The 27,717-nt window shown below is 39.5% G+C and overlaps 1 protein-coding gene across 17 annotated transcripts in view; it reads left to right on the top strand.

Moving 5' to 3' along the window:
- ELAVL2 (ELAV like RNA binding protein 2) overlaps positions 1 to 27,717 on the top strand; it is a 93,350-nt gene that overhangs the window by 37,554 nt on the left and 28,079 nt on the right. For 3 of the 17 annotated variants that reach the window (XM_085043810.1, XM_085043808.1, XM_085043811.1), the window contains exons 2-3: positions 5,414 to 5,504; positions 9,197 to 9,434. In XM_085043810.1, coding sequence (XP_084899936.1) covers positions 5,433 to 5,504; positions 9,197 to 9,434 — 310 coding nt within the window. In that variant the 5' untranslated portion in view covers positions 5,414 to 5,432. Of the gene's footprint in view, positions 1 to 2,003; positions 2,350 to 2,420; positions 5,505 to 7,214; positions 7,343 to 9,193; positions 9,435 to 27,717 lie in introns of those variants that run through there. The other 14 variants (XM_085043821.1, XM_085043816.1, XM_085043820.1 and 11 more) reach the window with 9 other exon arrangements.

Raw genomic sequence — 27,717 nt, 5'->3', positions numbered from 1 at the left:
ATGCTTATATTTCATTTGAGTCTCACACTTGAGCTGATCCCTTAGTGAAATGTAGGTGCTTGTTTTCTTTACAGAAGATTGTTAGAGTTGTCCTAGAAACCATATTAGAAAGACCAACTTAAGTTACCCTGTATGTTTCCCTCCCTTTACCCCAGCTGTCAGGATAATCAGTAATTGCAGTCAGAAGAGATCCTATATTTTCTCTCAATTAGTTCATTGTCAAGCGATGTCCTTGCCTTGTTGTGCATGCATTATTTTTTCAGAGCTGCTTCCAGATATTTGTTGGCTTCGTTCTAAAAGTGTAGTAGTTTTAGGAGGGCATTGTTTAGAGTTTCCTAATACTCTTAAGTGTTTTGCAGGAATTTTTAGAGTTTCCAAAACCATTTCGTGCTGAATGGAGACTTCTTTTAATCAATGTATACATTTTTAATGTTCCTATAAATCCTTACATTCAGTAGATAATTTTCACTATCTTGCTTCTGTCCTTATAGTTTGATCACTAGCACTATTACGCTCTCTCTTGCCTCTACTAATAGCTGTTTCTTGTTCAACTGTCTGCAGTTTTCCACTTGTTTTCTCATTGCTTACCTGGATTAGGCACTTCTGATTTGGCTGCCTCTTCATTCCTGTGGAAAGCTTCTGCAGATTAACTTCTGCAGCACCAGTCACAAGGGTGAATTACAATCCTTTTGCCTAAATTTCTTTTTTTTTTTTTTTTTTCATAACTGTCTTCCTTTTCTTCACTTACTTCAACTCATCATGACTTTGAGGCCAAGATATAGAAATATCATGTGGTATTATTTCTTTAGTAATTCGTTGAAGAGTCAATGTGAAAAGGTTCTCCTTCTAACCTGCCAGTTTTGGGAGGCTAGAAATTACTTTTTATTGTTGCAAAGGACTCACATTTTCTGGGCTTAATTGCCTGTGTTAACAGTAGTAATTTCTAAAGTCATTTGAAAATTTGAGACCACCTCATTATCAGAAAAATGCTGAGTTTTATGTGAAGTTTTTGTCTTTCATCTGTTTTATCAAAGTTCTTCCCTACAACAGCGTAAATCAAGAGATGCTCTTCTGGTTGGTTCTCCGCAACTGCATGAGTTTTTTCTCAGCAAGCAATAAATACCCTGATGTGGTTTGTGCTACAGATTTTAAAATAATGTAATGGAGGGGACAGGAAATGAATGTATATGCAGGTGGGGAGGGTTGCTAATGGAAAAATGGTGGTTTATGCTATTAAAGAAAAAGTGAAAACGGGCAAAAGAAATAAGCATTGTTTAGCCTCTTTGTGCAGACTCACCTAGCACAAGATGTGCTGTTAATGTGTGGACATCACAGTAACGATCAAGCTTTCCTTGACAGCTGTCCTTCTTACAGGGAAACTGAAAGAGTAAGTAATGTTTTGTTCTGACAGACAAGGTTGTTAACTGAAGACGTGCCCTCCGGCCTGTGTGTGCCTTTACCAATAAAGAACTTTGGGATGTTCTAGCAACCTATGTAATGGTTTTTGCATTTGCTAGATTGAACAGGGTCTGTTATCTCTTACTGTATGACTTTTTTGAGTGTGCAAGAATTAGTACCGTCCTTTCATGCAGGCTTGTAAGATACTTGACCATTTGAAGAAGGGGAGTCCTTCAAATTCAAGCTTCAGTAAAGATAAAAATCACTAAAGAGGAAGCATGAATAACTGCTGCTATTCAAAGTGCCTGTAACTCTGCACTTCAAATTTTAATACCTTTTATTTTTTTTTTCTGAGTTCTGTTTTTTAAAGCAAAAATCAGCATCTCTATTGTGCCAGGTCTTACCTCTCACTGATCCCTCAGATAATGATGATTTTTTTTTTTAACATGTTTAGCAACAGTTCTCAGAGGCAAGAAACAGCTTGTCCTTGTTAAAATGTTGAAATGCATTAATTATGTTTGTAAGTCAAAGTACATGGTATAAATCCTCTGGAAACAGAACAAGTTCATTACAAGGAGACCAAAGTTCTGGTTTAGACTTTTCTGTCTGGAAGATACAGAATATCATACTCAGCCAGAGGTGGTTCTTGTTCTGCAGTTTGGTATTATGAAAAGAAGTCTGTAATATTTGGTTGTCCAAACGGTGACATGTCATAACTGTTGCATGCTTCCATTGCACTGGGAAACGGGAGGGAAGGGCAAATGCTAGATCCTAAAGTATGCTCTGAAGGTTGCCTGGTATGGAAGCCTTTAGGAGAATCTTCAGGTGCGTGTTTAGCATCTCTTAGGACTTTTTCAAGAGCATTATATCAGCTGTGTTCTCTTGAGGCTGGAGGCATCTCCTGGTCCAGCTTGGCTTGCCTCTGAACAGTGATAACATTGAAGGAGGCAGGTGTGTTTAGTATCTGCTGTCTTAAAATCAGTGTAATCACATTTATGTAATAATACCATATAAAAGTATGTAGTGTAATCGGGGCAGGCATCAGTGCAGTGCTTTTTTGGTGCAGTGGCTATAAGTAGGATTAAATTCTGTATATAAACCTGATGTGAAATGATCTTCCCTCCCTGCAATGACAGGGATGCGCAAGTATGTATGAATTGAAACAGACTTAGGCCAGAAGTGCAATGCACTAAATGTTTCTCCATAGCATATATACGCATCTGAGGCGATAATGGTGTATGAAGGCTTATTTGTTTTGTTACCTACTTGGTTTTGTCTCAACACTGCTGGCATCCAGCCTCAGCTTGCATTTTCAGCCAAGCATGAACAGTTGAGTATGTTACACACCAAAATACCTGTGTTGCAGGGAAAGTTAGTAGGTCACTGTGACTTCTGTTTAACCAGTCTTCATGTTGCTAGCTCCACTAGATTTTCTAAAGCTCTCATATAAAAATCTGCTGTTATAATTGGAACTGTTCTATGGCAACCAGAACTAATTGCATAAACCATATGGCTTTTGAACTACTCATGTCTTTTCTCTTGAAAAACAGAAAAGCCTACTTGCTTCTCTGCTAGGCAAACCTTACTTACAACTTGTTTGAACTGCAGCTAATTAGAAACTGGCATTCAGTTGATGCCATAAACAGTGTTTAATAGTGTTTGGGTTTAAAGTCTTATCTATTCTTGGTGAACTAAAAGTAAGTTTATTGAAAGATAGATGGCTCCCATGTACTGTATGTTAGAGGCAACCACTCAGTTTGCTGAACTGAACAACTGTATCTTTAGCTCTGCTTCATTTCAACATTTTAAAGAGAGCAGATTTACTCAGACAACTTGACTTTATTGTTCTCAATCAGAATGTATTTTAAGACAAACTTTTCCTTAGTAGGTGTAGAACCCTGTCTCCTGAACATTATGGTTTTACAGGTTTTGAGTGCAGTAACTGCTAAGCTATTTTAATAATCTGAGGTATAATACTGTCTCTGAGGCTAATAGTCAAAAATTGAATTAGCTTTTTTTAATGGTACTAGGGATTCTTCGGTAGTTCAGTATTGTAAAACTTTTTTTTAGAGGTGGGGAGAAAACTCACAGCTCAAATTCTATGTTAATGTGCTGTTTCAGTATAGTGTTTAGGCTGAAAACTCATTTCAGAAAGCTTTTTTTTTTTTCTAGAATGTAATTAGCTATATTTAATTTTTTCTAGGTCAGGTAGAAGTGTAAATAAAATCAGAACTCCAGTTTTCCGAATCAGATGTAAGAGAGCAGTCTGTACAGGTTTGAAAGTAATAAAAATGGTGGAAGAATTCACAGAGCAAAATAGGGTTTTGAGACATAATGGTTTTTTTAGTCAGAAAACTGACTTGCACACTGATTGCAAGTACTGTACAGAATGCTTCAGTGAAGATAGATAAGTTATGCAAGCTGGAAGTACTTCAAATGGCAGGTGCTCTTGGCTTTTTTTTGAGAAGTGCTCAGTGCTTGAGAGAACAGTGAAGTCTGTAGTGAGTACACCGAAGTTCTGTACATACAAGCAAGCTGTCCTATTGAAGTTTTCTATCTACAGCCTGATGTTCACAGGAAGCAAATAATCTGTGGGGTCACACTGCTTGCTGAGAGCCGCAGAGATCGATACATCATTTTGTGCACATCACTGCAGTCTCTGTAGGACAGAGTTCTGGAGACTGCTATTTTAATGCAGTCTTCTTCATAGAGCTTGTCTGGACTTTAAAGAAGTCAGTTGAGACATCCAGATTTCATTCATGTAATAAGCAGTTCATCAAACATACTTGGCTGTGAACAATGGAAAGCTCGAGAAGTTGCTGCTGTTGGTGTTGCGTTGAGACCACAGAGAATTGGCATGCAAACTTGCAGTTGATACTAAAGCCTCAGTATTTTGCATAAACAGGTGATTGAAGGCCTTTATTAACCTAAGTTAGAAATAAAGTCCAGATGTGAAGTCAGCTAACCATATGGACTTTGGTAGCAAACTGAAATGAAAAGTAACTTGCACCAGTTTAAATCAGAAAAAGTTTTGAAGTATGTCTTTATAAACCCTGGATAAAGCAGCCTTCTGAAGTCTTTTTTAATCAAGTTTAAACTTACCTCATCTGCTAAACAAGGGCAAGAAGGATGTTTTTACTAACAGCAGTCTCAAGCTGTGGCAGTGGTCAGGAATCTTTCTGTTTGTCCCTACTGTGGTTATATTTCAGATCTGGACTACCTGCAATCATCTGCAAATGGCCTATTAGCTTTTGTGGTATCCTCCTAGCAGCATTCAATGTAAATCCAACTGGATTTTCAGTCATGTTTTAGTTGAAACAAAAAGCAATCTTCTTGGATACAAAAAATACTCTTACGAAAAACACTTGCATATTTTGTTCCAGTTATTCCACTTGATAAATCCTTGACTCTGCTGCCACTTGTATACCCAGCAGTACTTTTAAACAGCTATTGCAAGTAAAGGTGGTGAATACCATCTGCACAAGATTTTAATTTACTTAGTTTTGAAAACCTGGGATTTTAAGAACAGACTGGATTCTAACAAAGTAGTTTGTTGTCTTTGTGTATTTTTTTTTTTTTTGCTTGTGGGCTGGGAAAGGCTTGTAAAGGGAGCTGTCTTTTAGGAGTGCATGATCATCTTGTGTGCTGATGGAAAATCAACTCACTGTATTTCCTTTCTTTCCTCTTCAGTCTTGAAGATTTAAAAATTTGTTTTATGGTATAGTTTCTTGTAGGCATGGTGTGGTTCTGGAGGTAGTTTCTAGGGTAGATGCAGGGGTAACTGGACTGCGTTACCTTTTAAATCTTCTTAAAAATAAGGATCTTATTTCACATATGAAAAATAATTTTACAACTGAATTTGGAAAGATTAGATTGGAATTGCCTCAAATCCAATTAAGCCACACTGCATGGACGTGCTGGGAATATAAATGCAATTACTGTAAAATTGTACAAACTGATTTGTTGCATTATCTTGCTAATCTAACATACGGTACTTTTTGTGTCCATATTGCAGACGGCAACTCCAAACTAACATGGCAGTCAGACTGTGTGATGTGGCTTCTCTGCTTAGAAGTGGTTCGTGGGCAGCAGAGCCTTGGACTGGGGTCTGTGGGACTTTTCTTAAATTCTGTAGGCTACTTTTTGACATGTTAATAGTGCTGAGGCCATACCAAAGTCTTTAACCTTCCATTTCGAATGCTAACTCACTTATATGTTTCATTATAGGCTGTAGGTTGTGTCCTATTCTGTGAGAGCCTAGAGCACACTGGCATACCAAGACAACTTTTTCTATAATACGGTGATCTCCTGTAGAATTTACACTGCAGTGGCTTGCCTTTCTTCTAATGTCAATTAGATTTTAGTACTAATTGAAAATACCCGGTGGGTAATTGAAGAGTAGTATTGTACTAAAATGGTTTTGGTATGGTCTGAATGCTAAATTGCAGTAACTTTGAAAACCTGTATACTTGTGTATTTATGATTACTATTTTAAAAGTATATTTGCCAGTCTATTCTAAGAAATTTTTTAAAACTGTAAATTTATCTCAAACTATTTTCCTGAGTGAAAGATATTTAGTGCTTTGTGCTTTGTCTTTTATGAACAGTCCTCTTTAGCCTGTTAGTGGGATATACATTATTTGTAAAACATAAGCATCACTTTATTCAGAGCAGATGATGTTCTATTGCTGAGAGATGCTGTAATTTTCAGAACACACAGGCTACTGCAGCTGTTCACTTGAGTGTTGGCTTAGGACGTCATTTTTGCCACCTGAACATGAAAATAAATGTGCAATTAAGTGAGAATTGTTTGTTGTCCTTGCTAAATCCTGCTATTTTTGATCAATGAGCACTTCAAATTTGAGAATAAAAGACAAAAAGGGGAAAAAGGCAATCCTACAGAGCTTCAGTGCAGCATTTGTGACTACTACCTTTAACAGACATGCTAGTGTTTTGAGAAGTAATTTATCTTAATTGGGATAATCTACTTTATCATCTTTTCATTGGACTTGTTTCCTCAGTGCCAGGAGCAGGTTATCCCTTGGAGTTTGTCACAAGGGAAGAAAATGTTGTTCCAGTTGTAGCTCTTCAGGAAAACTAGATCACGCTTTTCTAATGAGTGTTCTTAATAGATGTATCCCTTCTTTGCGTTGTGCTAAAGTAACCTCTTGGAAAATACTTCTGTATGCAGAACACAGAAGTGTGTTCCCAGGAATGTCTTAAGTTGTACTTTTGGTAAGAAACTCAACTTACCCCTCTTGTGTTACTAGGAAATTCAGTTATGCACTCCCTGAACACAGTTGACTTCATCAGCTGTTTGGATATGCACTGATTGCAAATGATGCTTTAAATAGGACTGTTAGGACAGACCTTTCAGAGGTCCTGATGCTGCTCTGTGATTTTGCAAGAGGCTTTTTTTGTGAGAAGTTCTCTTAGCAGTTTAATATGACGTTGAATTTCAGTGATTGATGGATTTCTTGAGTGAACTTGTGTTGAAATATGTATTACTGGAGAATTAGTTTATATCATTTTCTCTTACATGTTGTTCTGAATAGTTGGTCTCAAACAGGGTAGGCTGCCCAACTCTTAGGTATTAGGCTGCCATTGAAAATCTGTTGTATTTACCAGCTGTTGCCATTCTGTCACTGACTGAGATGGCAGAAAGCCTTTTGTACATGTGGCAGCTTGTGGACAAGTCGACTCCTCCAAATTATTTTTGCTGCATCTTGCAATCATAGAAGTTACTTTGGGGTGAGACACAGTAGAATCAGAATGGTTTGAGTTGAAAGTACCTTAGAGATTGTCTGTCTCTGAAGTACTTGCCATGAACAGGACCACGTTCTACTAGATCAGGTTGCTCAAAGCTCCATCCAGCTTGACCTTGAACATTTCAAGGAATGGGGCATCCACAGCCTTTCCGGGAAACTGCCTTACCACCCTCAGGGTAAAGAATTTCTTCCTAATATGTAATTTAAAACTACTCCCTTTCAGTTTGAAGACATCTCTCTTTCTCCTGCCACTACATGCTCTTCTACAAAGTCTTTTTCCAACTTTCTTGTAAGCTCCCTTCCGGTACTAAAAGGCCACAATTAGGACGCCCTAAAGTCTCTCTTTTCCAGGCTGAGCAAACCTGATTCTTTCAGCATTTCATCACAAGAGATGTGCTCCACCCACCTAACCCCATCCTTCCTATGGACTCACTCCCGCAGGTCCATGTCCTTCCTGTGCTGGGACCCCAGAGCTGGATGCAGTGCTCCAGATGGGCTCCCTCCAGACAGAGCAGAGGGGCAGAATCCCCTCCCTTCCCTGCTGCCCACACTGCTCTGGATGCAGCCCAGGACACGTTTGGCTCTCTGGGCTGTGAGTGCACATGGCTGGGTCATGTTCAGCCTCTCACCCACCAGCAGCCCCAAGTCCTTCTCACAGGGCTGCTGTGCTGATGCCAGGGGTTGCCCCAGCCCTGGTACAGCACCTTGTAGTAGGTCTTGTTAAACCTCATGAGATTCCCAGGGGCCCACTTCTCCGTCTTGTCCAGGTCCCTCTGTGCCTCCCAACCTTCAGGAGTGTCAACAGCACCACTCAGCTTGGGGTCATCTGCAAACCTGCAGAAGGTGCACTTGATCCATTTGTGTTATTAGTGAAGACATTGAATAGCACTGGCCCCAGTATGGATCCCTGAGGGATACCACTTGTCACTGATGTCCATTGAGACTCTGAGCTATTGACCACCACCCTCTTGATGCAACTGTCCAATCACTTTCTTATCTGTCAGTAAGCTACCCATAAATAAGTCATCATTTTAGAGAGAAAGGTATTGTAGGGGACTGAGTCAAAGGCTTTACATAACTCTAGAAAGATAACATCTGTAGCCCTTGCCTTGTCCACTGGTGGAGTCACTTCATCAGAGAAAGGCCACTTGGTTGGTCATACAGGACTTGTCCCTGGTGAAGCTATGCTGGCTGTCTCAAATCTCTGCCCTGTTCTCCATGTGCCTTAGCACAGGTTCTAGGAGGATCTGTTCTGTGATCCTCCAGGCACAGAGTAGTTCTGGAGTGGTCTAAAAGTAAATAGAGTTCGGGATTCAAACTTAACTGTTCCCAGAGTTTAGGAGAGGGAAGAAATAAGAACCAGGAATTGGCAGTTTCATCAAATAAAAGCATTTAGAAACCCGATTCCAATGATATTTAGAAACCTGATTCCAAACCTGATGACAGAGGTTTGACTTGGATTTTTTCAAGGAAGAGTATATTTTCCATCCCAGCACATTCATGTATCTAAGTAATCTCTTTACTAATCTTGATTCATGCAACTTCTCATGAGAAATATTCTTTGGATACAGTTAATGCCCACCTCTTTCTGAAAATAATCAAATGCTACCACCTTAAAAGCTGTATTTCATGTTATCTCAGTAACCAGTTGTAAGTTTATAGATATGATTACTCTTGCAACACGCCAGTTTTGTTTGGTAACTTCTACTATAGAAAGACTGTGATTCCCCTAAATGAAGGGAATAGCAGAGGATGGAAACTAAGCCTTGAGTGCTGATTCATTTAGTGAGCTTGTAGAAGATACAGTTTATTTGCCTGCAAATTTTTAAAGTATTGTCTTGACTGACAGTTAGAAATCTTTCTGTCTAGGTGGTTTTTTTGGGTTTTTTTAATTGCATGTAGAGGTAGTATATGGCCTTGGCAGTACCACTGCTGCATAGTGACAGGCCTTTTAGGTTCTTGTTTGGACTTTCCTCCTAGATGGTGAAATACGAATTTTGATGATTCTTGTTTTCTGTATTTTTCAGCAGGTAATTGCTGCCATGGAAACACAACTGGCTAATGGACCATCTTGTAATAACACAGCCCATGGTTCAGCCACCATAAACAATTGCTCATCACCAGTTGATTCTGGGAATACAGAAGACAGCAAGACCAATTTAATAGTCAACTACCTTCCACAAAACATGACACAAGAGGAACTGAAGAGTCTGTTTGGCAGCATTGGGGAGATAGAATCCTGCAAGCTTGTCAGGGACAAAATAACAGGTATGTTGGTTTTGGAGTTTTCTGCATATTTTCATTTTTCCAAGCAGTGAAGTCTCAGATGGTGTTTGCAAGTCTCTTAAGTAAGGGAATAAAGGCAGAAGGAGCCAGCATAGATGTTGATAGTCAGAAGGAACTTAGATTAACAATATATCTGAAAATGAAGTGTCCGTGTTTGCATTTCATTTAGGTTAGTTTGAGTGCTGTAAATGCTAACAGGACATCTAAACCTAAGCTTTAGAGTATTAGCAAAGAAGATTCACATGTGGAAAAGCAGATATTTTTGCAAGGTTTCCTTGAATTTTAATTTCACCTCATTGAAGTTAGACTTCAACTCTTGGTCGTGCAAAGCTGCTTCTTTTCAGGGATGCTGGTAATGAAGCTTGTACTTTGGAAAAAGGGCAGTTACCTTACTTCATAGATTAAGCTGTTCTTGTGTTGCAGCACTTGAGCAATTTCTTTAGGATGCACACTTCAGTCAGTATGTGCTCTTTGCCTTCCGTCTTACTGAACAGTCTCTGACTGAGTACAGTTGGATGGATGTCATTTGCTTCCCCTATGGCTCTGAGTAACCAGCAGTTCTTCCCACAGCAGATGACTTGTTCTTAAGACGTTAGGCAGTGGAAGGAGTAAATCTGAAGTACCCTGCTTCAGCATGGTAGTCTGGGATACTGAAATCACTGCTTTTAGCCATTCTGGGCTCACCAAATCTCAAAGCAATCTTTGCTCTTCAGTGTGAAGAATATGGAATGTTTTTGGGGATGCCAAAGAAACCAGAATGGGTTGATGCTGCAGCTTGCTGTCTTCAGGTGAAGTTTGGTTGATGGAGAAAACAAGCCTGTTTTCTCTGTAGCTAATAACTTCAGTACTTTGAAACAAAAGATCCCTTCCTTAGGTATTTCCTTACCTTTTGTTCTGGGAGTGGGAAGATGTAACTGGTACTTCATCAGTTAGTGGAATGGTTATTCAAAGTGTTTGTCTCTGTCTTGAATATCTCACATATTTAGCATTCCTTATCAGAGTTGCTTAAGAATGACTTCATAAACTACTGCAGGCCCACAGAAGTGACCCTCAAGGTCGTAATGATCAATGTCCAAATTGTCCACATCCTTACACGGTTGGTCTGGTGTTTAATATGCCAGAAGCGTACCATTGCTGCTATGTAGTTTCAAGACTCCTTACCTGGGAATAGAGCTAGATGTGATTGTAGACCTCTTGTCTCAAGGAATGATGTTTTCTATATTGCATGAAGTGATGCCTGAGAAGGATCCTGAATTTACATTCTCAGGATCTAAGAACTCCCAAGTTGAAACTATTGGATATAGCTTTTCAGCTTTATCAGAGAGAAGCTCCTCAGCTTTGAAGCATACTTTCAGCTGCCAGCAAAAATGCTGCATCAGTCTTGTTCCAAAAGGTTTTAGTATTATAAGTGAGTTTGAGAAATATGGTGTCTGACCTTGTAACTGCATTGGGAGCAATACTTCTGATATAAGTAGCCTGAAGCAAGATAACCTTGTGTTTGTAGATGCTGAGGAGAAAGCTCTCTAGTTTCAATTCTCCTCTTACTCATGTTCAGGATTTCTACAGAGAGTTCTTGAAAAGCAAGTTTTTCTTTTCCTTCTAAATTCAGAACAGGGATTGTTACCAGATTCTGTGGAGGAAGAGATTTGGCATGAATTTCAGAGTTTTTTTTGTTTAATTCCTCTGTTAAAAAGTAGCATTTTTTGTCCTTCTTAAATGACCTGTCATGAGTGCTAGTTACTTGGTGAGTACCTTTAAATGATAAGCATAGGGTAGCATAGAAGTTGAAATACAGTTCTATACTGATGGTATCACCAAGGTCTGTAATGGCTTGTGTCTCCACTGCTCTATGCCTACTAGTTTGGGAACAGAGTGGAGTTTGGTGGCAGGACATGGGGGCCAATCCAGTCTTGTCCTTGGCTTAAGGGTGGTACAGTCCTGCAGGTTCGATGTCAAAGGCTGCGTTCCACTTCATGGCCACTGTCACTGGTGGGCAAGGGCCACTGTAGGGAGGCAGTAACCATAGCCCACAGATCCCCAGGACAGACATCAACTTGTTTACCCCAAAGGGCATCCAGTGGGAACACATGTGAGGTGTGATCTCTGCAGCTGTACCCAGTTAGAAACCACAATCCTGTCCTCAGAATCAGTTACTTCTGCTGTGATTACTGGGTTGGCAGGGCCATGTGCTGAAATTCAGAGGGATCAAGGCCAGCCACTGTCATCTTGACCCAAATACTTACTAGTGTCCTGTGGATTTGAACCAAGTTGTCTCCTACCCTATTACTTAGTACTCACTCTGTGATCACATCTGCAACACTGAAGTGCGCTTGCATAATAATAGAATCACAGAATGGTTTGAGTTGGAAGGGACCTTAATAAGCATCTGATTCCAGCCTCCCTACCATGGGCAGGGTGCCTCCAGCTAGAGGTGGAAGTGCCCCATTTCCTTGAAACTATTTGCACACTTCAGGATTGAAAGGAGTTGAACTTGAAGGCCTTCCTGCTCTGGAAAATGTGTTTAAGGGGAAGGAGGCACCCTAGAGGTCACTTACTAATGTCGTGTGAGCAGTTTGAAGTCCAAATCCTGATTATGTTATTGATTTTTAGTTAGGTGTTTACTTGTGAATAAGGTAAAGGAGAAAGCTGATCTGTGAAGGTTCCTGGTAGTCATCTCCAAGAATGCACTTCATGGGGACAACTTTCTGTTGGGTCAGCATTAGTAGCTGAAATGAGGTCTCCTTTCTCTATTAGTGGAAAACCATTGCAAATGTTGTTAGTAAGAATTAAAATAGTTGATTGCTGTTTTGTTGCTTTAGTGAAGGTAAATAAATGTTGATAGCATTGAAGATTTTAAAGGATGTTGAACAAGAGTCTCTCTCCTTGTGAGAATCCCACTGACAACAGCATCTGATAAGTGGGTCATGAACGTCACTTTATCTTCACTTGCTAACCAGAGACTCTGTCAGGAATGAGTCATTGTGCCTAGATATTTTAGAGTCTGTGTTAACTCTTATGTGCTTTGACTAATGCAGATGTGTGTCAGTACAAAGTACAAAACTATGGCATGAGTTAATTGTAGTTGTACAATAGGTAGGAGACCCTGGTCTCAACAAAGCAACACAACTGAATTCCAGTCAGCCACTCGAGATAGCTGTTTAATTTAGTTTAAGTGCTTCTACTTATTTAAAGGCAGCAGAGATAGAATTTATCATATAATGATAACATTTTATGTAATCTAATGTTAAGCACATAAAATTATAAAAAATAAGTTAAAAATACTCTAAATATTAGGGAAGAGGGTAAAATGGGATGAAATTTAATTATTGAAACTGCCCCTGGTCAAGCACTTTAAAGCACATGCTTTCTTTTTGCTTGCACAAGATAGGTGGATTTAACAGCTTTTGAAAAAATACGACAGACAGTAGTAGCTACCACTTAAAATGTGAGAAATACCATCATATGGCAAACATTTCCTAGAGACCTGCTTTTCTGAAACTTGAATGTGGGTTAAAATGTGACTAAATGTAGTCTTCTTGGAAAAAAACACTGCATTCTTTCATACAAATTCAGTTGTACATGTAGAAGATTAATGCTTAATTTTCATATCATAGAATAATCTCCCTGTTTTCAGTAGTGCTTGTGGCATTGTTAGCTAAACTGTGGAATAAAGACACCCTTATTTCAGACAGCAGCTAACTCAGATGTCTTAAATTTGGGGAAATACTTGTTTTCTTGGCTTCAAAGCTCCCATACTGTTCTCTTATTAAAATAATCACATGCCCATAAAATTCACAATTTACTTTCTTTAAAAAAGAACCTGCTTATTCACAGGTCTAGTTTTCTTGTCTCCTTAACTGTGTTTGAGCTACTAATAACGCTTGTATGTGGATTTCATTTGCAGTTTAGCATGCATGCTTGTTCTGCCTAGAAATTGAGGCAGGATGTGCTTAGGGACCTAGCCTGGGACTGTATTTCACATTCATAGACTTGTGTAGCTGTGATGCTGTGGTAATAGACTCTTACCTTTAGTATAAGGAGACAGGTGCTCTGCATCTCAAGATTTCATCACTTCCTGCTGCCTTCTACCAGCTGTGCTTGAAGATAAAGAGACAGTCTCCTTCAGGACATTCCTGCTGATTACTGTTAAATGGCATTTTTATCAAATGTGATCCAGCTGACTTCCTGTGCATGTTGGTTGAAAGCCTGATCCTCTTACACACTTCTTTTAAAAAAAAAAAATCTGTGTTCCTGTTTGGCTTGTGGCTGGCAACTATCTGTCCAATTGTGATGCCATTTCTTTATGGTCAGTATTAGAGGCTTACAGAGTAAAATTCTTCAAGTCTTATGTGACCCCTCAAAAATTTCATTTTGCAGTCTAGAGTACAATCCGGTGTACTGTAGTCTAGTCTACAGAGTACTGTGATGAGTAGAGGAAGGGTTACATTTCTGTCTCTTACTCCTCTTTCCATAAGCCTAAAGCTAACAGGTTGTCTTGTTTAATTTTGCAAATTTCATCTTGTCCTCTTGAAGATAATAGTTTCTCAAATACTTTCAAGTACTCTTTCATGCCTGTGCTGTACAAAGTGAAGATGTAAAATGCAGCACGCAGTTCAGATGTCTAGAACCGTAGTTCTAAAAAATACTGCCTAAAAGTTGAATACTTCCATATAATTGTAGAAGCAGCTGTGTCATTATGTTTGCAACTAAAGTTTGTACAGAGAATTTTAGTTCTCTTGCATGTTCTCTGTTTTCATTGACATACTAAATGGAAATGATTCCGAGTTGGATGGTGAAATAGCAAAAAATATCTAGAGTTGTCCATGATGTCATCAGACTGAGTTTGTGTTATTCACTGGTCACAGTTCAGTATGACCATGTGTATGCATGTAGTCAGTGCAGCATTAGGAGGGACTCTGCTCTGTCACATCCTTGGTTATGGAGCATTCAGTCTCTTCTAGTGCAGAGTTGGAGTAAACACTTGTCACAGTGCTGAATTATAGTCTGCCCAAGCAGCTGAGGCCATGACTTGGAGAAGGATTTTCCTTTCTGAGGTGGAAGTGCCCAGTTTCAGCAGAGCACGACTGAAACACTGCTCTCTTAGAGATGGCTCTTACACTTGTGGTGACTTGTACAGTAATCTTTTGGTCATTGGTGAAAACCTGTTTGTCTCCTCAGTGGAAGCAATACAAAGTGTGTTGTCTGACTGGTTGCTTGAATCTAGAACATGTGAAACTTGTTAACCTCTGTAGTGTTGTCTCTTTCTATCATAACATTGTAAATGTTAGTGACTGGCAAGGGCAGAGCTGTTGGAAACCTTATGCCTTGTCACTGCTACTGCATATCTAAAACTCCTGACTTTGAAAGCGATCTTGGTTGAGCCTGGGCTGCCAGTTTCTTTCAAGTCTCTTGTCACTGTTGCTCTGAGCAGTGTCAGCTTTCTCTTCAACTCTAAACCCTTCACGTCCTTTATTAGACATCTAATTTTAGGGCATCTAAACTAACCTTACAGGAAGATGGGGAAAAAATACAGTTATGCCTGAATCTGAGATTCTTAATCTGAGGCTTGTTACTGCCTTGAAGATAAGGTAGGAGGCAAACTGGGGGGGAAGTAATTTTCCTTTCTGTGTCCCAGAGGAAGCAAGAGGAGACAGTGTGACATATCTGTGGAGTGGCTTAGTGTTCAAAGTTATTTTATTTACAGTGTAGAAAGGTTTAAGTATTGCCATAACCAAAAAAAATTTTAAAAAAAGGAATTTTTGAGCATGGCAGGGCAGCAAGTAGCTGGAATTTCAGGTATTTGCACATATAGTACAAGTGCCTGATACAGGAAGGACCATATGAATGAACAGAGCACAACAACTTCATCATATTCCAAGACAGGTTTGCTATTTTTGTGACACTCTGCAGCTCTTTTTCCCTCTTAGCCTTTACTCCCAATGTGTTTGTTTGCAGTCCTGTATCACTCTGATGCATCAGATATTTTTGCAAGGTTTTGTGTACTTGGCTGGGAGAGTAATTTGGCAGCTAAAGGAAGAACTAGTTGAAGATGCCTGCTTTTTTGTGATGTGCTGAGTCTGTGAGAAGTGGGAGTACTTGCTAGCTTCTGCTAAGTGGTGCGCTGAGATGGGTGAGTTTTGTCAGCCTGACAATTTCTGATCAGGGCAGGGATGGGGACTAAAGGCGCTGCCTGGAAATCTTTTGTCTTGCCAGCAGAATGTGTTGTGCAAAACTTGACTATAATGTGAAATCAAGAATAAAAACCAAATGAGATTGAAGGCCAATTTCTATTTATTTGAATTTATAGATATTTATATATGATGATTGTCAGCTCTCTGGAGCATCTTGCTCAAAACCTTAAAGCATAGATCTTCTGGGGACAGGGAAGATGGATCTTAAAATCACATTTTAATTTTCAAGTTCCTGTTTTGAGCTCTGCAGATGTTATTATGCAGTCTCTGGTGTGGCCTGGGGACTTGGTGAATTGTAGCATGGAGTTAATAAAGTGATTTTAAACTTTGTGTGCTTGTTGGAGAAAAGTGCAGCAGCAGAGTATTGGCTTACTTAGCTAGCTTGGGTGCTTGAAGTACCATGCTTTTGGCACTGCAGGGATAATCCTGAAAGAGTTAGTTTCAAACAAGCTTTACGTGTGGATCCAGAGCACAACTAACACCTTAAATCTGCTAAGGGGTTGGAATTAAATAATCTTTAGGGTCCTTTCCAACCCAGGCCATTCCATGGTATTTCATACTTCTCTGATTGCTATTTAATATTACTAAAATGGATTTAGCAGCATTTACTGTGCCTTTTCATGGTAAACTGCATAATTTATTGTACTCTGCATGTCTCCTGGAAATGAGTCATGTAAACAGGTGAGGATGAAGGAAATTGTTTCACCTTATGTTATTCAAGATAGCACTTAATTGTCTATGTATTTCCACATGATTTTCACTGTTACGGAGGCATAACACTGTTTTGACCTTTCAGAAGTTCACAGGCTTTGTTTTTACAAGTAAAAAATGGAGAAAAGACCTGTTTGACTAAACCTGCCAGGGATTCACTCTTAGTGCCAATATTGTGTCAACAAGCTATTTTTAAAATGATTATTCATGTATATATTAACGCGAATTAATGATTTGATCTCAATATACAGCATAAGCAAGGACTTGATGTTTTAAAATTCAGCTCTTTTTATGTGACTAAATACAGTTGGGTACCTTTCTGAATGTAATGAATCAGAGCATCACCAGATCACTCTAATATTCAGCAGGCACTGTGCTTTTTGATGGCGATGAATGCAAGACACATTCTCTTGCACTTTTCTGCAGACAGTTTACCATCCACTTTTCTCAGTGGTTGCCATAACTTACAAGAAGCCTGTGAAAGCACTGGGGTTTGCAAACTGGAATTGGTCCTGCAGTGATGTGGGCTATTCTGTGTGCTTTTGGCTAAGGCATCAATCTTTGCTTTCACGTTGTGAGTCCCGGGCTGCCAGTTTGGTGTATCTTATCGCTGTTTACTCTTTTGTATGTATATGTAGGCATGTGTTGCTGTTACTTTTTGGTGATCCTAGGCCAGCTCTTTGAATAAATGTTGGTTCTAGTGGAAGCTAGTGTGTGTGAAAGACCTTCAGTAACCTGAAGTTTTTACAGCATAACTGCCTTTCTGGTAACTGTGCTGTGAGATTACAGCCAAGTATTTATACTAACAAAGATATGTTTCAGTGATGTCTACCTCAGTTTGGGTAGTGATATAACTGACCTGCACACCCTGAAGCTTTCACACCAAGGATGTGTCCCGGGTTAATGATAAGACTCTCTCTCCTCCGAGAGCGAAGGGCCCCCACACCCCCACCCCCACCCACAACAGAACCACTTAGATGGAAGTGAAGAAAAAACTATTTATTTGACAAAACCACGCAGAGTGCCCTGCAAGGCACAGGGGAAGGGGAAAAACAAGGTGAAAGGCAGTTATTCAACCTGATTAAAAAGTCCTTTTCTCAGACGCAGTCCCTCTCCTCCTCGCCCCCCACCCGGGGCCGGGTGGAGCTCCCTGGAGAGCTCTGCTGTCCTCTGGCCCTCCTGGGTCTCCGCGTAGCAAAGCAGATCGAAGAGAAGGGGTCCAAACGAGGAAAAAGAAGAAGAATGGAAAAAACGGGAACAGAGCTCACTCCGACCCCCGTCCAGCACGCAGTCTCTGCTGGGCGACGAATCCTCCCCCGGAGCGAGGCTTGGAGAAAATGTTTTCAAAACAACCCGCGTTTCTCTCTTCGGCTGGGTGTAGTTAAAGAGACAGGACCACACATTTTTACACAGTTTTTTCTTTCTTGGGCATATAAGCCAACGATAGGGGATAAAGTATTATCATAACATCAATCCAAGACAGGATGTCATGTGAATTATAAGGACCTGGATATCCCTACAGAAAGTAAATACTTCCTCTCAGCCTCCACAAGCTGAGTGGTAAGTAAAGACTTCAAGCTGCAGATGGTTCTAACAGGCTCATGGTTGGTCTATTACGTATTGAAGTAGCTAGTACGTTTGATTTTAGAAGCAAGACCTTAAAATACATGGAAGGAACTTGGTAGCTGCATGCGTTTATTTTATATAAAATACATGTATATCTACATTTTATTTTCTTTTATTATGGTATCTTGTGGTTTTCTGTGTACAACTGCAGAAAAGGGCTTATATTATACTACTCTTTGTGGAACTTTATCTTCCTGGAGTACATCAAGTCAGAGCAGAAGTAGATAGAAAGTTGTAGAATGCCACAGAAGAGAATTGTAAAGCCTGTGGTTTTAGTGACCTAATACTTTAATCCACAATAAAGAGAAAATAAATGAGAGGTAGTGTATTTCATTTTATGATTCCTTTAATATTTTTTGTTGATCTACAAACTCCCACAGTTACCAAGGACACAGCTATGTTATCTTCAAGATTTCTACACTGTTGACCAGCTGTTGCAATTACTTTTTTTTTACCTTTGCCTATTTGAGACATTTGGTAGAACTGACTAAAACAGAAGGGGATTTATAATCTGAATTCTTTCCTGTCTTCTGAGTTTCTGGATCTATTGAAGATACGAGTTGCTGGTTTTCTCATAGTCTTTCTGGTAGCTGTGGCTTTGTGCATATTAAACCAAAGCTCTTTATGAAATGCACTTAGAGCCTGATAGTGCTGCACAGTTGTTACAAAGTCTTTCATCTATAGTAAGATATATTGATTATTTCACTTCCCCATTCCTCTGCACTACCTACTAAAATAAGAAAGCCAAGCTTCCTTACAGAAGAATTTTGCTGTGTTCATGTGAGAATTAGTTTGTGGAGACACAGTCCAGTTTCAGATAATGAAAACTTCAGCTTTTCTCAGCATATTTTTTTCCTATGTGCATTTACCAACTGCAAAGAGAAATGGCCTTTTCCAGCTACTCAATATTGCAGATTTGTTTTGGAATCAGTATGAAAATGGTGTTGATAACACTGATGTTTTGGCTGTTGCTGAGCAGTGCTTACCCTGAGTCAAAGGCTGTTCAGGGTTTCATGCTCTGCCAGTGAGCAGGTGTGGGGCATAGGCAGGTTAGGGAACCTGAGCTGGCCCAAGATGTATTCCACACCACAGAACCTCATGCCCAAATAATAAACTGCAGGAGTCACCTGGAATGGGGGCTGATCACAGTTCGGGGATAGGATTTGGTATGAGCCAGCAGGTGGTGAGCAGTTTTATTGTGTGCCACTTGTTTTTCTTGGAGTTTCTCTCTTTTTAAATTTCATTTTATAAGTAGTGTTACATTTTACTTTGTTTCAATTACTGAACTGGTTTTCCCTGGCAAGATTTTTTCTTAAATCTCCTCTCCTTTTAAACCAGGATGTGAGGGTGAGTGTTTTCAGTTGTGGCTATGTGTTCTTGGTTGCCATCTGGATTCAAGCCACAACAAAGTGTTACGCCATTTTTTTACTTGGGTGAACACATTGCCACAGGTTTTGAAACACCCCAACAGTAGAACAAAGTGCTTTACATCCACATTCGGATTGAAAGTGACTATGTGGGTACAATAAAGCCGAAAATTTAACACTGCTGGCTTTATTCCTGACAAGGAATTAATTGACTGCAAAAGACAAAACTGAGATGCCTGGAACATGTTTACTTCGAATAATGGTAAAAATTAAAGGGTAGAGCTAGCTTTGAAAAAAGTACTTGGTTTGGCAAATTCCATGGTATTCTTTTACCTTGGAATGGTAAGAAGCTTCTCCTTGTAATATGACAAGCAAGTTTGTAAGAACATGTGTGTGTCTGGATCAGTCTTTGTTATTTCAAGTAGTTTGTGGTTGTCACTAGTTATGTTTGAACACAAGGCAATAATAGGGCAAGGTTGACAGTGTTTCTCCTCCTGTAGTGTCCATAAGCATTTGCTGTTTCTTTTGCTTGTGCAACAGCATGCGCCTTTCCATGCAGTCCTTGCATTCAACCATGCTTTCTGGGGTTGAGGTTTCCTGTTTGGACGTGGTGTATCTGTCAGTAACCTTCTGTTATTGTCTCTTCTGGCTTGCTGAGTCTCTTTATCAGGTTCATGAATGCTTAGCATCCATGGTATCCCCTTCCACTGACTCTCTCCTCTTGCTGCAGGGGAGAGCTGGAGCTGCACTGTCACTTTTGTATCCCAGCATCAACAAGCTCATGTTGATAAAGCAGCAGATGATGATGTTTCTCACGTGTGAAGAAGGATAAGCTATAAGGCAGGAAGATGGCACCAAATTAATAAAGAGTTGAACCTGGCTTAGATTAGACATAATCTGCTTATGTGTGGCAGGATACACTGCCAAATACCTTGTTCAGTGTTTGATCCTTTTCATTCATTCTTCACCTTTCATAATTCTGGATTTAGAGTGATAGCTGAGAAATGGTTTGGGAGAAAGGCATTGTAGTATCAAATACTGAAATCAAGTAGTGATCATAGTTTACATGTGTCTTCTTGCAAGCTGCCCAGCCTTGCCAGCTCAGTGATGTATGAGTGGTGTGTTCAGTAAACAGAATCCATCTGCTGGAGCTATAAGCAAACTGCAATTAAATTAGAGATTGTTCAATGACTTACGCAGTTTGCCTCATTTTGCTCAGCTGCTTTTAAAATGCAGTCCAAGCCTTCATGCAAACTAAAAAGTGGTTTGAAACTTAAGCACTAACTTAGGTAAAAGGTAGATGGAATGGAGGTAACATTGATGGTGTTCTCTACTTACTCATTTAGCCCTTCTTGTTACACCACAGCCATGTAGGGTGTTTCAGGCACAGTTCTACATTTAAATGAGTTGTATGTCTGAGTGTGTGCTCCTAGCCTTATTCAGGATAATGCTGTGCTAGTCTCCAGGGCATTAATTAGATACAGATGACAGTAGTGACTTTAAAAGATGCAGCAACTTTTTAATAGAAGAGCTGGTACCAGCTGAATGAAATCTTATCTTGGCTCACAAGTCCTCTGTGTTGTCACTCCACAGGATAACTCAAGCATAGTGTAGAGCATTCCAGTATCTTAAATTGTAAATCCACACAGACAAAAGGGTTCTTACTTCTCTATCAGGAACTCTGTTCAACTTTTTGTGCTTCTAAAGCTGGTCGAGAGTCTAGAAGTACTCTTGTCTTTCCTGTAGCCACACTGGCTTGCTTTCAGGACAGCACAGACTACTACTTGCAGCCTTTAGGTTGATCTTAACACAATGCTGTTGGTTTTCTGTAGTGCCACTTCTGCTTTTGTGAACTGGTCATGGAACATATCTTTACTCTGAAATTTTAGGAGACTTGTAAAAAATTACATGAGTCCATGAGATGAATTGTGATGAGAGCTTTATATATGGTCTTTGTAGGTTGTCATGGATGCTTCTTTTAACAGCATTCTTCCACCAGTGTGTACAACTTCAGGAGTGATGAAAGGCAGAATAAAACGTAATGTCAAGTTGCTGTGAACTTGTCTTGGTCATGATTACAAAAATACAAATTTGTCTTGGTCATGATTACAAAAATACAAAACTGACTCATTCTTACAGTAGTTTAGTGGATCTTTGCAAATTAACTTTGTACATAGAGACAGAATTTTCTGGCTTTAAACAAAGTTTAGTTTATTGAAAACAGCGTTTGTAAAATGAACACTTACATGTTTGGTAGCAGAGAATACATTACTGTTCACTAGAAAATAGACTATTCTCTTGCAGTTAAGCTTTGGATGACAGATTTTTGAAGGAGTTGAAGCATTGAAGGCAGCATATGTAACTAAAGTTAAATTATAAAAAGAAATAAGGTTCTCAATCTTCTGGAATTCTTTTGAGTTCTGTTTCTGTAGACATGAATTTCAGTTCCTAGGGTTTATTAACCGCAGAACTGTGTTCTTCACTGTAATATTGATGCTAATACTGTATTCCATTTGGGTTTTTTTTCAAGATAGGCGTTTGGCCATTTTTTCTGTAATACTGAAGTTCTTGCTGGTTATATTTGTATAACTTGGCCTTTTCAATAAGATTTTTTTTTGCAGGCTAAAATACCCTGATATGTCTGAAATGCTGATACAGTGAATTTGGTGGCTATAAAAACCCCATTTTTTTTAAACCTGATACTGTTAATTATCCATTTTGTTTAACCTTCAGTCATTACAGGAATGTTTAAGAATTCCAGACAAGATACAGGATTACGTGGGCACTCTGGTAATGTAACCAATTGCTTCCTAAAGTTAGCTTCCTCAGCCCTTGCACTTGGGTATTCCATAGCTCTGATGGGAAACAGCAGCCAAGGACTCCCTCGTGTGGTGGGTGTCCTAGGCTTTCAGAAGCAATTACAATAATGCAAGTGGCTGACTGCAGGAAGAAATACAGCAATGGAAACTCTGCTGGTACTGAAGCTGCTCTCCCTTCAACACCTGCTAGTCATCTGGTAGTCACACCATGGTATACTAGTGGAGTAGCATTGGGGGAAAAACGGTACCAGCTGTGTGCTCAAGCAAACAAAAAGTGCTACAGTATTGGCTCTGGATTCTGTAAGGGAAGACAAGCCTTCTCAGTCATGCATGTAGGAAAATTATCTTCAACAGCAGCTGTTTAGAGAGGGAAATCATAAAAACACCAGTTTAGTAGATAGCTGGACAGCAGGAAACATCAGGATCAGGCTTTATATCAGCTAGGAATTTCTTGGTTCAAACCTGTGTAAATTTCTGCCCAAAAAACATTTAGAGAAGACCTAGTAGAATACCAAGATCATGAAATAAAAGTACCATATTAATCAGCCATTGTCTAATCATAGTGTTAGGCAGAAAGCAATATCCATTCTTCTCAACAGCTAAAAAGTCCTGCAGGACTACTGAAAATGAAGCATTTAAGTTCACTGTGCATTTGTGAGGGACTTCGCCTCTTTTGAAAGGGCTTTTTTAACAACAACTTATTTAACAATCTGCCTTTCAAGTCTTACTTTTAATTTATAACAGATATTTAATTGAACATTTTCAGGCAAAACAAATAGCTCAGATAACTGAACTCTTAGAATGGTTTGGGTTGGAAGAGAACTTAAAGGATAATCTAGTTCTAACCTTCCTTCTATAGACCGGGACACTTTCCCCTAGACCAGGCTATTCAAAGCCCCATCCAGACTGGCCTTGAACTTCTCTAGGGATGGGGCATCCACAGCTTCTCTGGGCAACCTGTTCCAGTGTCTCACCAGACTCACAGTAAAGAATTTCTTCCTTACAACTGTTCTAAACCTGCCCTCTTTCAGTTTAAAGCCGTTCTCCTTAGTCCTATCACTATATGCCCTTGTAGAATGTCACTTTCCAACTCTCCTTTAGGCTCCTGTTTGTACTGGAAGGTGCTGTAAGGTCTTCCTGGAGCCTTCTCTTCTCCAGGCAGAACAAACCCAATTTTTTTAGCCCATCCTCAAAGGAAAAGTGCTGCAGTATCCCCTCCCTTCCCTGCTGCCCCTGGTGCTCTGGTTTCAGCCCAGGACACATTTGGCTTTCTGGTCTGTGAGTGCATATGGCTGGGTCATGTCCAGCCTCTCATCCCCCAGCACCCCAAGTCCTGCTTGGCAGGGTGGCAGCTACTTCATTCTCTGCCCAGACTGTGTTTGTCCTTGGGATTGCCCCAACCCAGGTGCAAGAACTTGCACTTGGCCTTGCTGATAATTAGGTCCTCTCAGATGCACACACCTCTCACGGTGTCCAAATCCCTCTGGATGGCATCCCTTCCCTCAAGCATGTCAGTGGTACCACACAGCTTGGTGCTGTCTGTGGGTTTGCTGAGGGTGTGCTTAATGCCATTGTCTGTGTTGCTGACAGAGTGAAACAGTGCCAATCCCAGCACTGACCCCATAGGAACACTGCTTGCCACTTGTCCCTGCTGTCCACTTGGACCTTGAGCCATTGACTGCAAGTCTTTGAGTGTGACCATCCAACCAATTCCTCAGCTGCCAAGTGGTCCCCCCATCCAGGTTTCTACAGCTTACAGACAAGGGCATTGCGTGGGACAGTATCAGGTGCGTTGACAACTCCAAGTAGATAACATCAGTCACTCTTCTCTCATCCACCAAAACTTTAACCCTGTTGTAGAAAGCTGCCAAGTTTATCTGGCTCAATTTGCCCTTAGTGAAACCATGCTGGCTGTTGTCACCTCTGTGTTTGCCATGTGCCCTACCATAATTTCCAGAAGGATCTGCTTCATGATCTCACATACACAGGTGAGACTGACAAGCCTATAGTTCCCCTGTTTTATTTATCTTTAATTCCCTTTTTGAAAATTGAGGCTATTTTTCCACTTTTCCAGTCAGTGGGAACTTCATCAGATGGCCACAGCTACTCAAATATAATGGACAGTGGTTTAGCCATTTCCTCTGCCAGTTCCCTTAGGAACCCATGGATGTATCTTACCAGATCCTATGGACTTGTGCATGTTCAGGTTCCTTAGACAGTTTAGAACCTGATGCTTTCATACAGCAGGTGGTTCTTCATTTTCCCAGTCCCTGTCTTTGCCTTCTAGGACTTGGGCAGTGTGGCTGGAGCACTTGCAGGTTAAGACTGTGAGAAAAAAAAGTTTTTCAGTACCCCTCAGACTTTTCTATAACCCTGGCAAACAGGTAATCTTTCTGTTCCAGAGAGGGCCCACATTTTCCCTAATGTTTTTTTTTTTTCCAACGTACCTATGCAGAAGCTTTTGTTTGCCTTGACATCCTGGCTAGATTTAATTCTTAAACTTTCATAGAAAGGACTGTATCCTGCTTTAAGGAATATTGCTGCTACTTTTAAAAGCAAAACATTAAAAATGGATAACACTTATCTACCACATCTACTTTACATTACCTCTTTTTTCTGTGGGTAGCATGTATTTGTTCTGAATATGGGATAGCAGAGGATTTTCTTCATGCTTTTTCAGCTGTATGCATTATTTATAGTTTCCAGGAAACATTTGTGAAACAACTTGGGCGGGATAAAACTAAGTTATTTATGATAATTCCCTGATAAGTCTTGTAAATTAGCCTCTATATTTTTAAAGCTATAAAAACCAACATCTTTTAAGGCACAATATAGTAAATGCAGGATTGCTGTGACCATAGCTGTGCTTTCCCACTTACTTATTTCCTTTTCAACTTGAAACTCTTTTGATCTTTTGCTGATGGCTGTCTATGAAGTCCGTCTGCTTCCTTTCCTAAATACTGAATCAGTGTGTTCATTACTTGTTTTTTAATGTTAAATTACTTCATTTATGCTTTTCTAGCGTTAACTTGGATTTCCAATCAGTCTCTGAAGCAGTCTTTTCAAAGAATGATTAGGATTAAATTGTATTAAATTACTTTTTGCCCCTTCCCCTCTCAAAATCTGTTCCATGTGTTGACTGTAGTCAACAACTCGGCATTATCTAATAAATTACTGTTTAAATTTGCATCATTGTACATGGCCATCATATGGTATTTTTGAAGCTCAAAAATGTAAAATTAAAATGGAAGTTTCCCCTATTAAACTGAGAATCATAGTGTTTTCTGCACATTTTCTTGTAGGCCACATACTTAGAGGCTGAGCATCTCTCAGTCACTAACGGTGGATATAGCATGTCTAGGTTAAAAGGGATGCCTAACTGAAGAGGGTTTTTGGCACTTGTGCTTGAATTTGACTTTGTTACAAGTGTCAGTTACATAAAACATAAAATGTAATTAATAATTGTGAACTTCCAATGTGAATTTCCAAATAATAGCTTTTGTTCTTAACTCCTTTCCTGTCTTACAGGCTTGTGAGATGCAGTACTTCTACTATGTGGCTTTTGGTTTTTCAGATTTTTTTAAAGAAAATTCAAGTCAGACTGCTTTTCCTCATTTATTTCCACATTCCTTCCAGATAATTTCATCATTTTTACTTTTCCTGCTTCAGGTGACTTTTACCAATCATTTAACTAACAGTTGGGACTTTTCTGCACCATGTTGTCTAAAATTCATAGTGTCTAAAGCATAAGATCTAGTAGGAAGTTTGCAGAAACAGCTTTAAACAGGTTTGAGAAGTAGCCACAAGAACTATCAAGGAGATTAAGCTCAAATGATAGTTAAATTTTAAGAAATTCTTGACACTCCTTTATTTAGGATAAGTTAAATTCAATACCACTTGTAGATCTGAGTTATGAGATAAGGAGCTGATGACACAGGTAGTCTCTTGTCTGTGTTGAGGCTGAGTAGGCCTTTATTTTTAAGATCCTCAAAAAGCAAAACTGGATATTCAAAATACCTAAACACATAGTATCAGACAGAACACCAGGACAGCTAACCTGGAGAGCAGTAAGAGTTTTTTCAGACAATGTCATTAAGCACAAATTGGAAACACAAAGCTGGCGCAACAGCTGGCTGGAACTGACCCTGTCTTTAAACAGTAGGAGACTAAGCAGTACTTTGATACACATTTAAGTCTGGGGATTGTGTACCCAGCTTGTGAGTAGCTAGAGATTTACCTTCTTTCTTCCATCACCTTTTTGCAGACTCAGACACATAATGTACATTTAAGTGTGTTACTAGACTTAGAGTCAGATCTGGGTTCTGCAGGACATTGCTTTCCTGATAAATGGAATTTGTTGTAGAAGAGGCACAGACTGAAGAGTCCAGTTCTGTCATTGTTCAGTTCAGTCCTTACCTTCAGGCAATATGAACTAGTCATTACATTCATTAAATAATGAAGTTCCTCTTAGATCTCCTAAGTGGTGGCTGATTTGGTTTAAGTGCATCTAGTTTCTGCTTGTTTTGTCTTGAAAGCAAATGTTTAGACGTTGAGCAATGAGGAAGAGCTGCACAGAAGGAGAACTGGTTTGAGTTGTCCTGGCCAGTTGCCTCTAATTTTATTTGAGTAAAATCTGTGCACAGCAAGTGTGGTGGTCTCTCTGTCTGAAATCCATAATAAAATGAGATTTCCTTCTGGCTTGTACAGCCATAGTGGTACTTGAATAAGTTTGGACTGAAGTCTTTTTCACTTAGAACTTAGAAACTCAGTTCTTCCTTTTAACCCACTTGGTACTTTCCCACCAGGTGTCAGACATAACTTGGAATAGCCAAGATACCTGATGGGGAGTTCAAAATAGCTGCTTTTGCTGCATTTTATTAAATGCTTGTCTGAATTTTCTGGAACTCAGCCATTTGTGTATGAGCTGACAAACTTCTTAGCAAGTGGTTAATATAAGCAGGAAGATTTAAAAGGGTTCAGTTCCTAAAACTATTCCTTATTAAACTGCAGGGTTTGCTAGCTGATCACTTACATAGTGACTGCCTTCTAACTAGGAGCATGTTTGAGCCATGAAAAAAAGTTCACCTCCAAAAAGGTTTGTACTTAAAAAGCAGTGCAGAGCCACTGAAAGACAACTGAGACAAAAATAAGACAGCAGTAATTTTGGCTGAAGTGCCTTACCTCAAATGTCTGATCCCAGAAATCAGGTTTCATTTACAATTATTAGTATTGCTTATTCGAAGTCAACATTTATGTGCTGTGAAGAAGGTGATTCTTGACTGTCAGTTATTGATAATGTCTAATTAAACCACTAATTTTAAGGCATAATTTCAATCTCTTAGGTTTTGTGTTTTCTTAACCTTTCTGAATAAATAAAGCTTTTAGAGAACGCTTTTGAAATTTTAGATGATAACCTAAATTAAACAAAACTGAAGCAAATAGAATCTCATTCACAGATTCACTGAGGGTGTAAAGAACTTCTGGAGATAATTTAGTAATTCCTTGTTTTTTAAGCTGATTCTCCTTCAACAGGTTGCTTAGGACCATGTCC

Source organism: Lichenostomus cassidix, chromosome Z (assembly GCF_008360975.1).
Source record: "Lichenostomus cassidix isolate B80296 chromosome Z, HeHo_3.0, whole genome shotgun sequence".
Classification (NCBI taxonomy): Eukaryota; Metazoa; Chordata; class Aves; order Passeriformes; family Meliphagidae; genus Lichenostomus; species Lichenostomus cassidix.
This window is presented reverse-complemented; position numbering and strand designations above follow the sequence as displayed.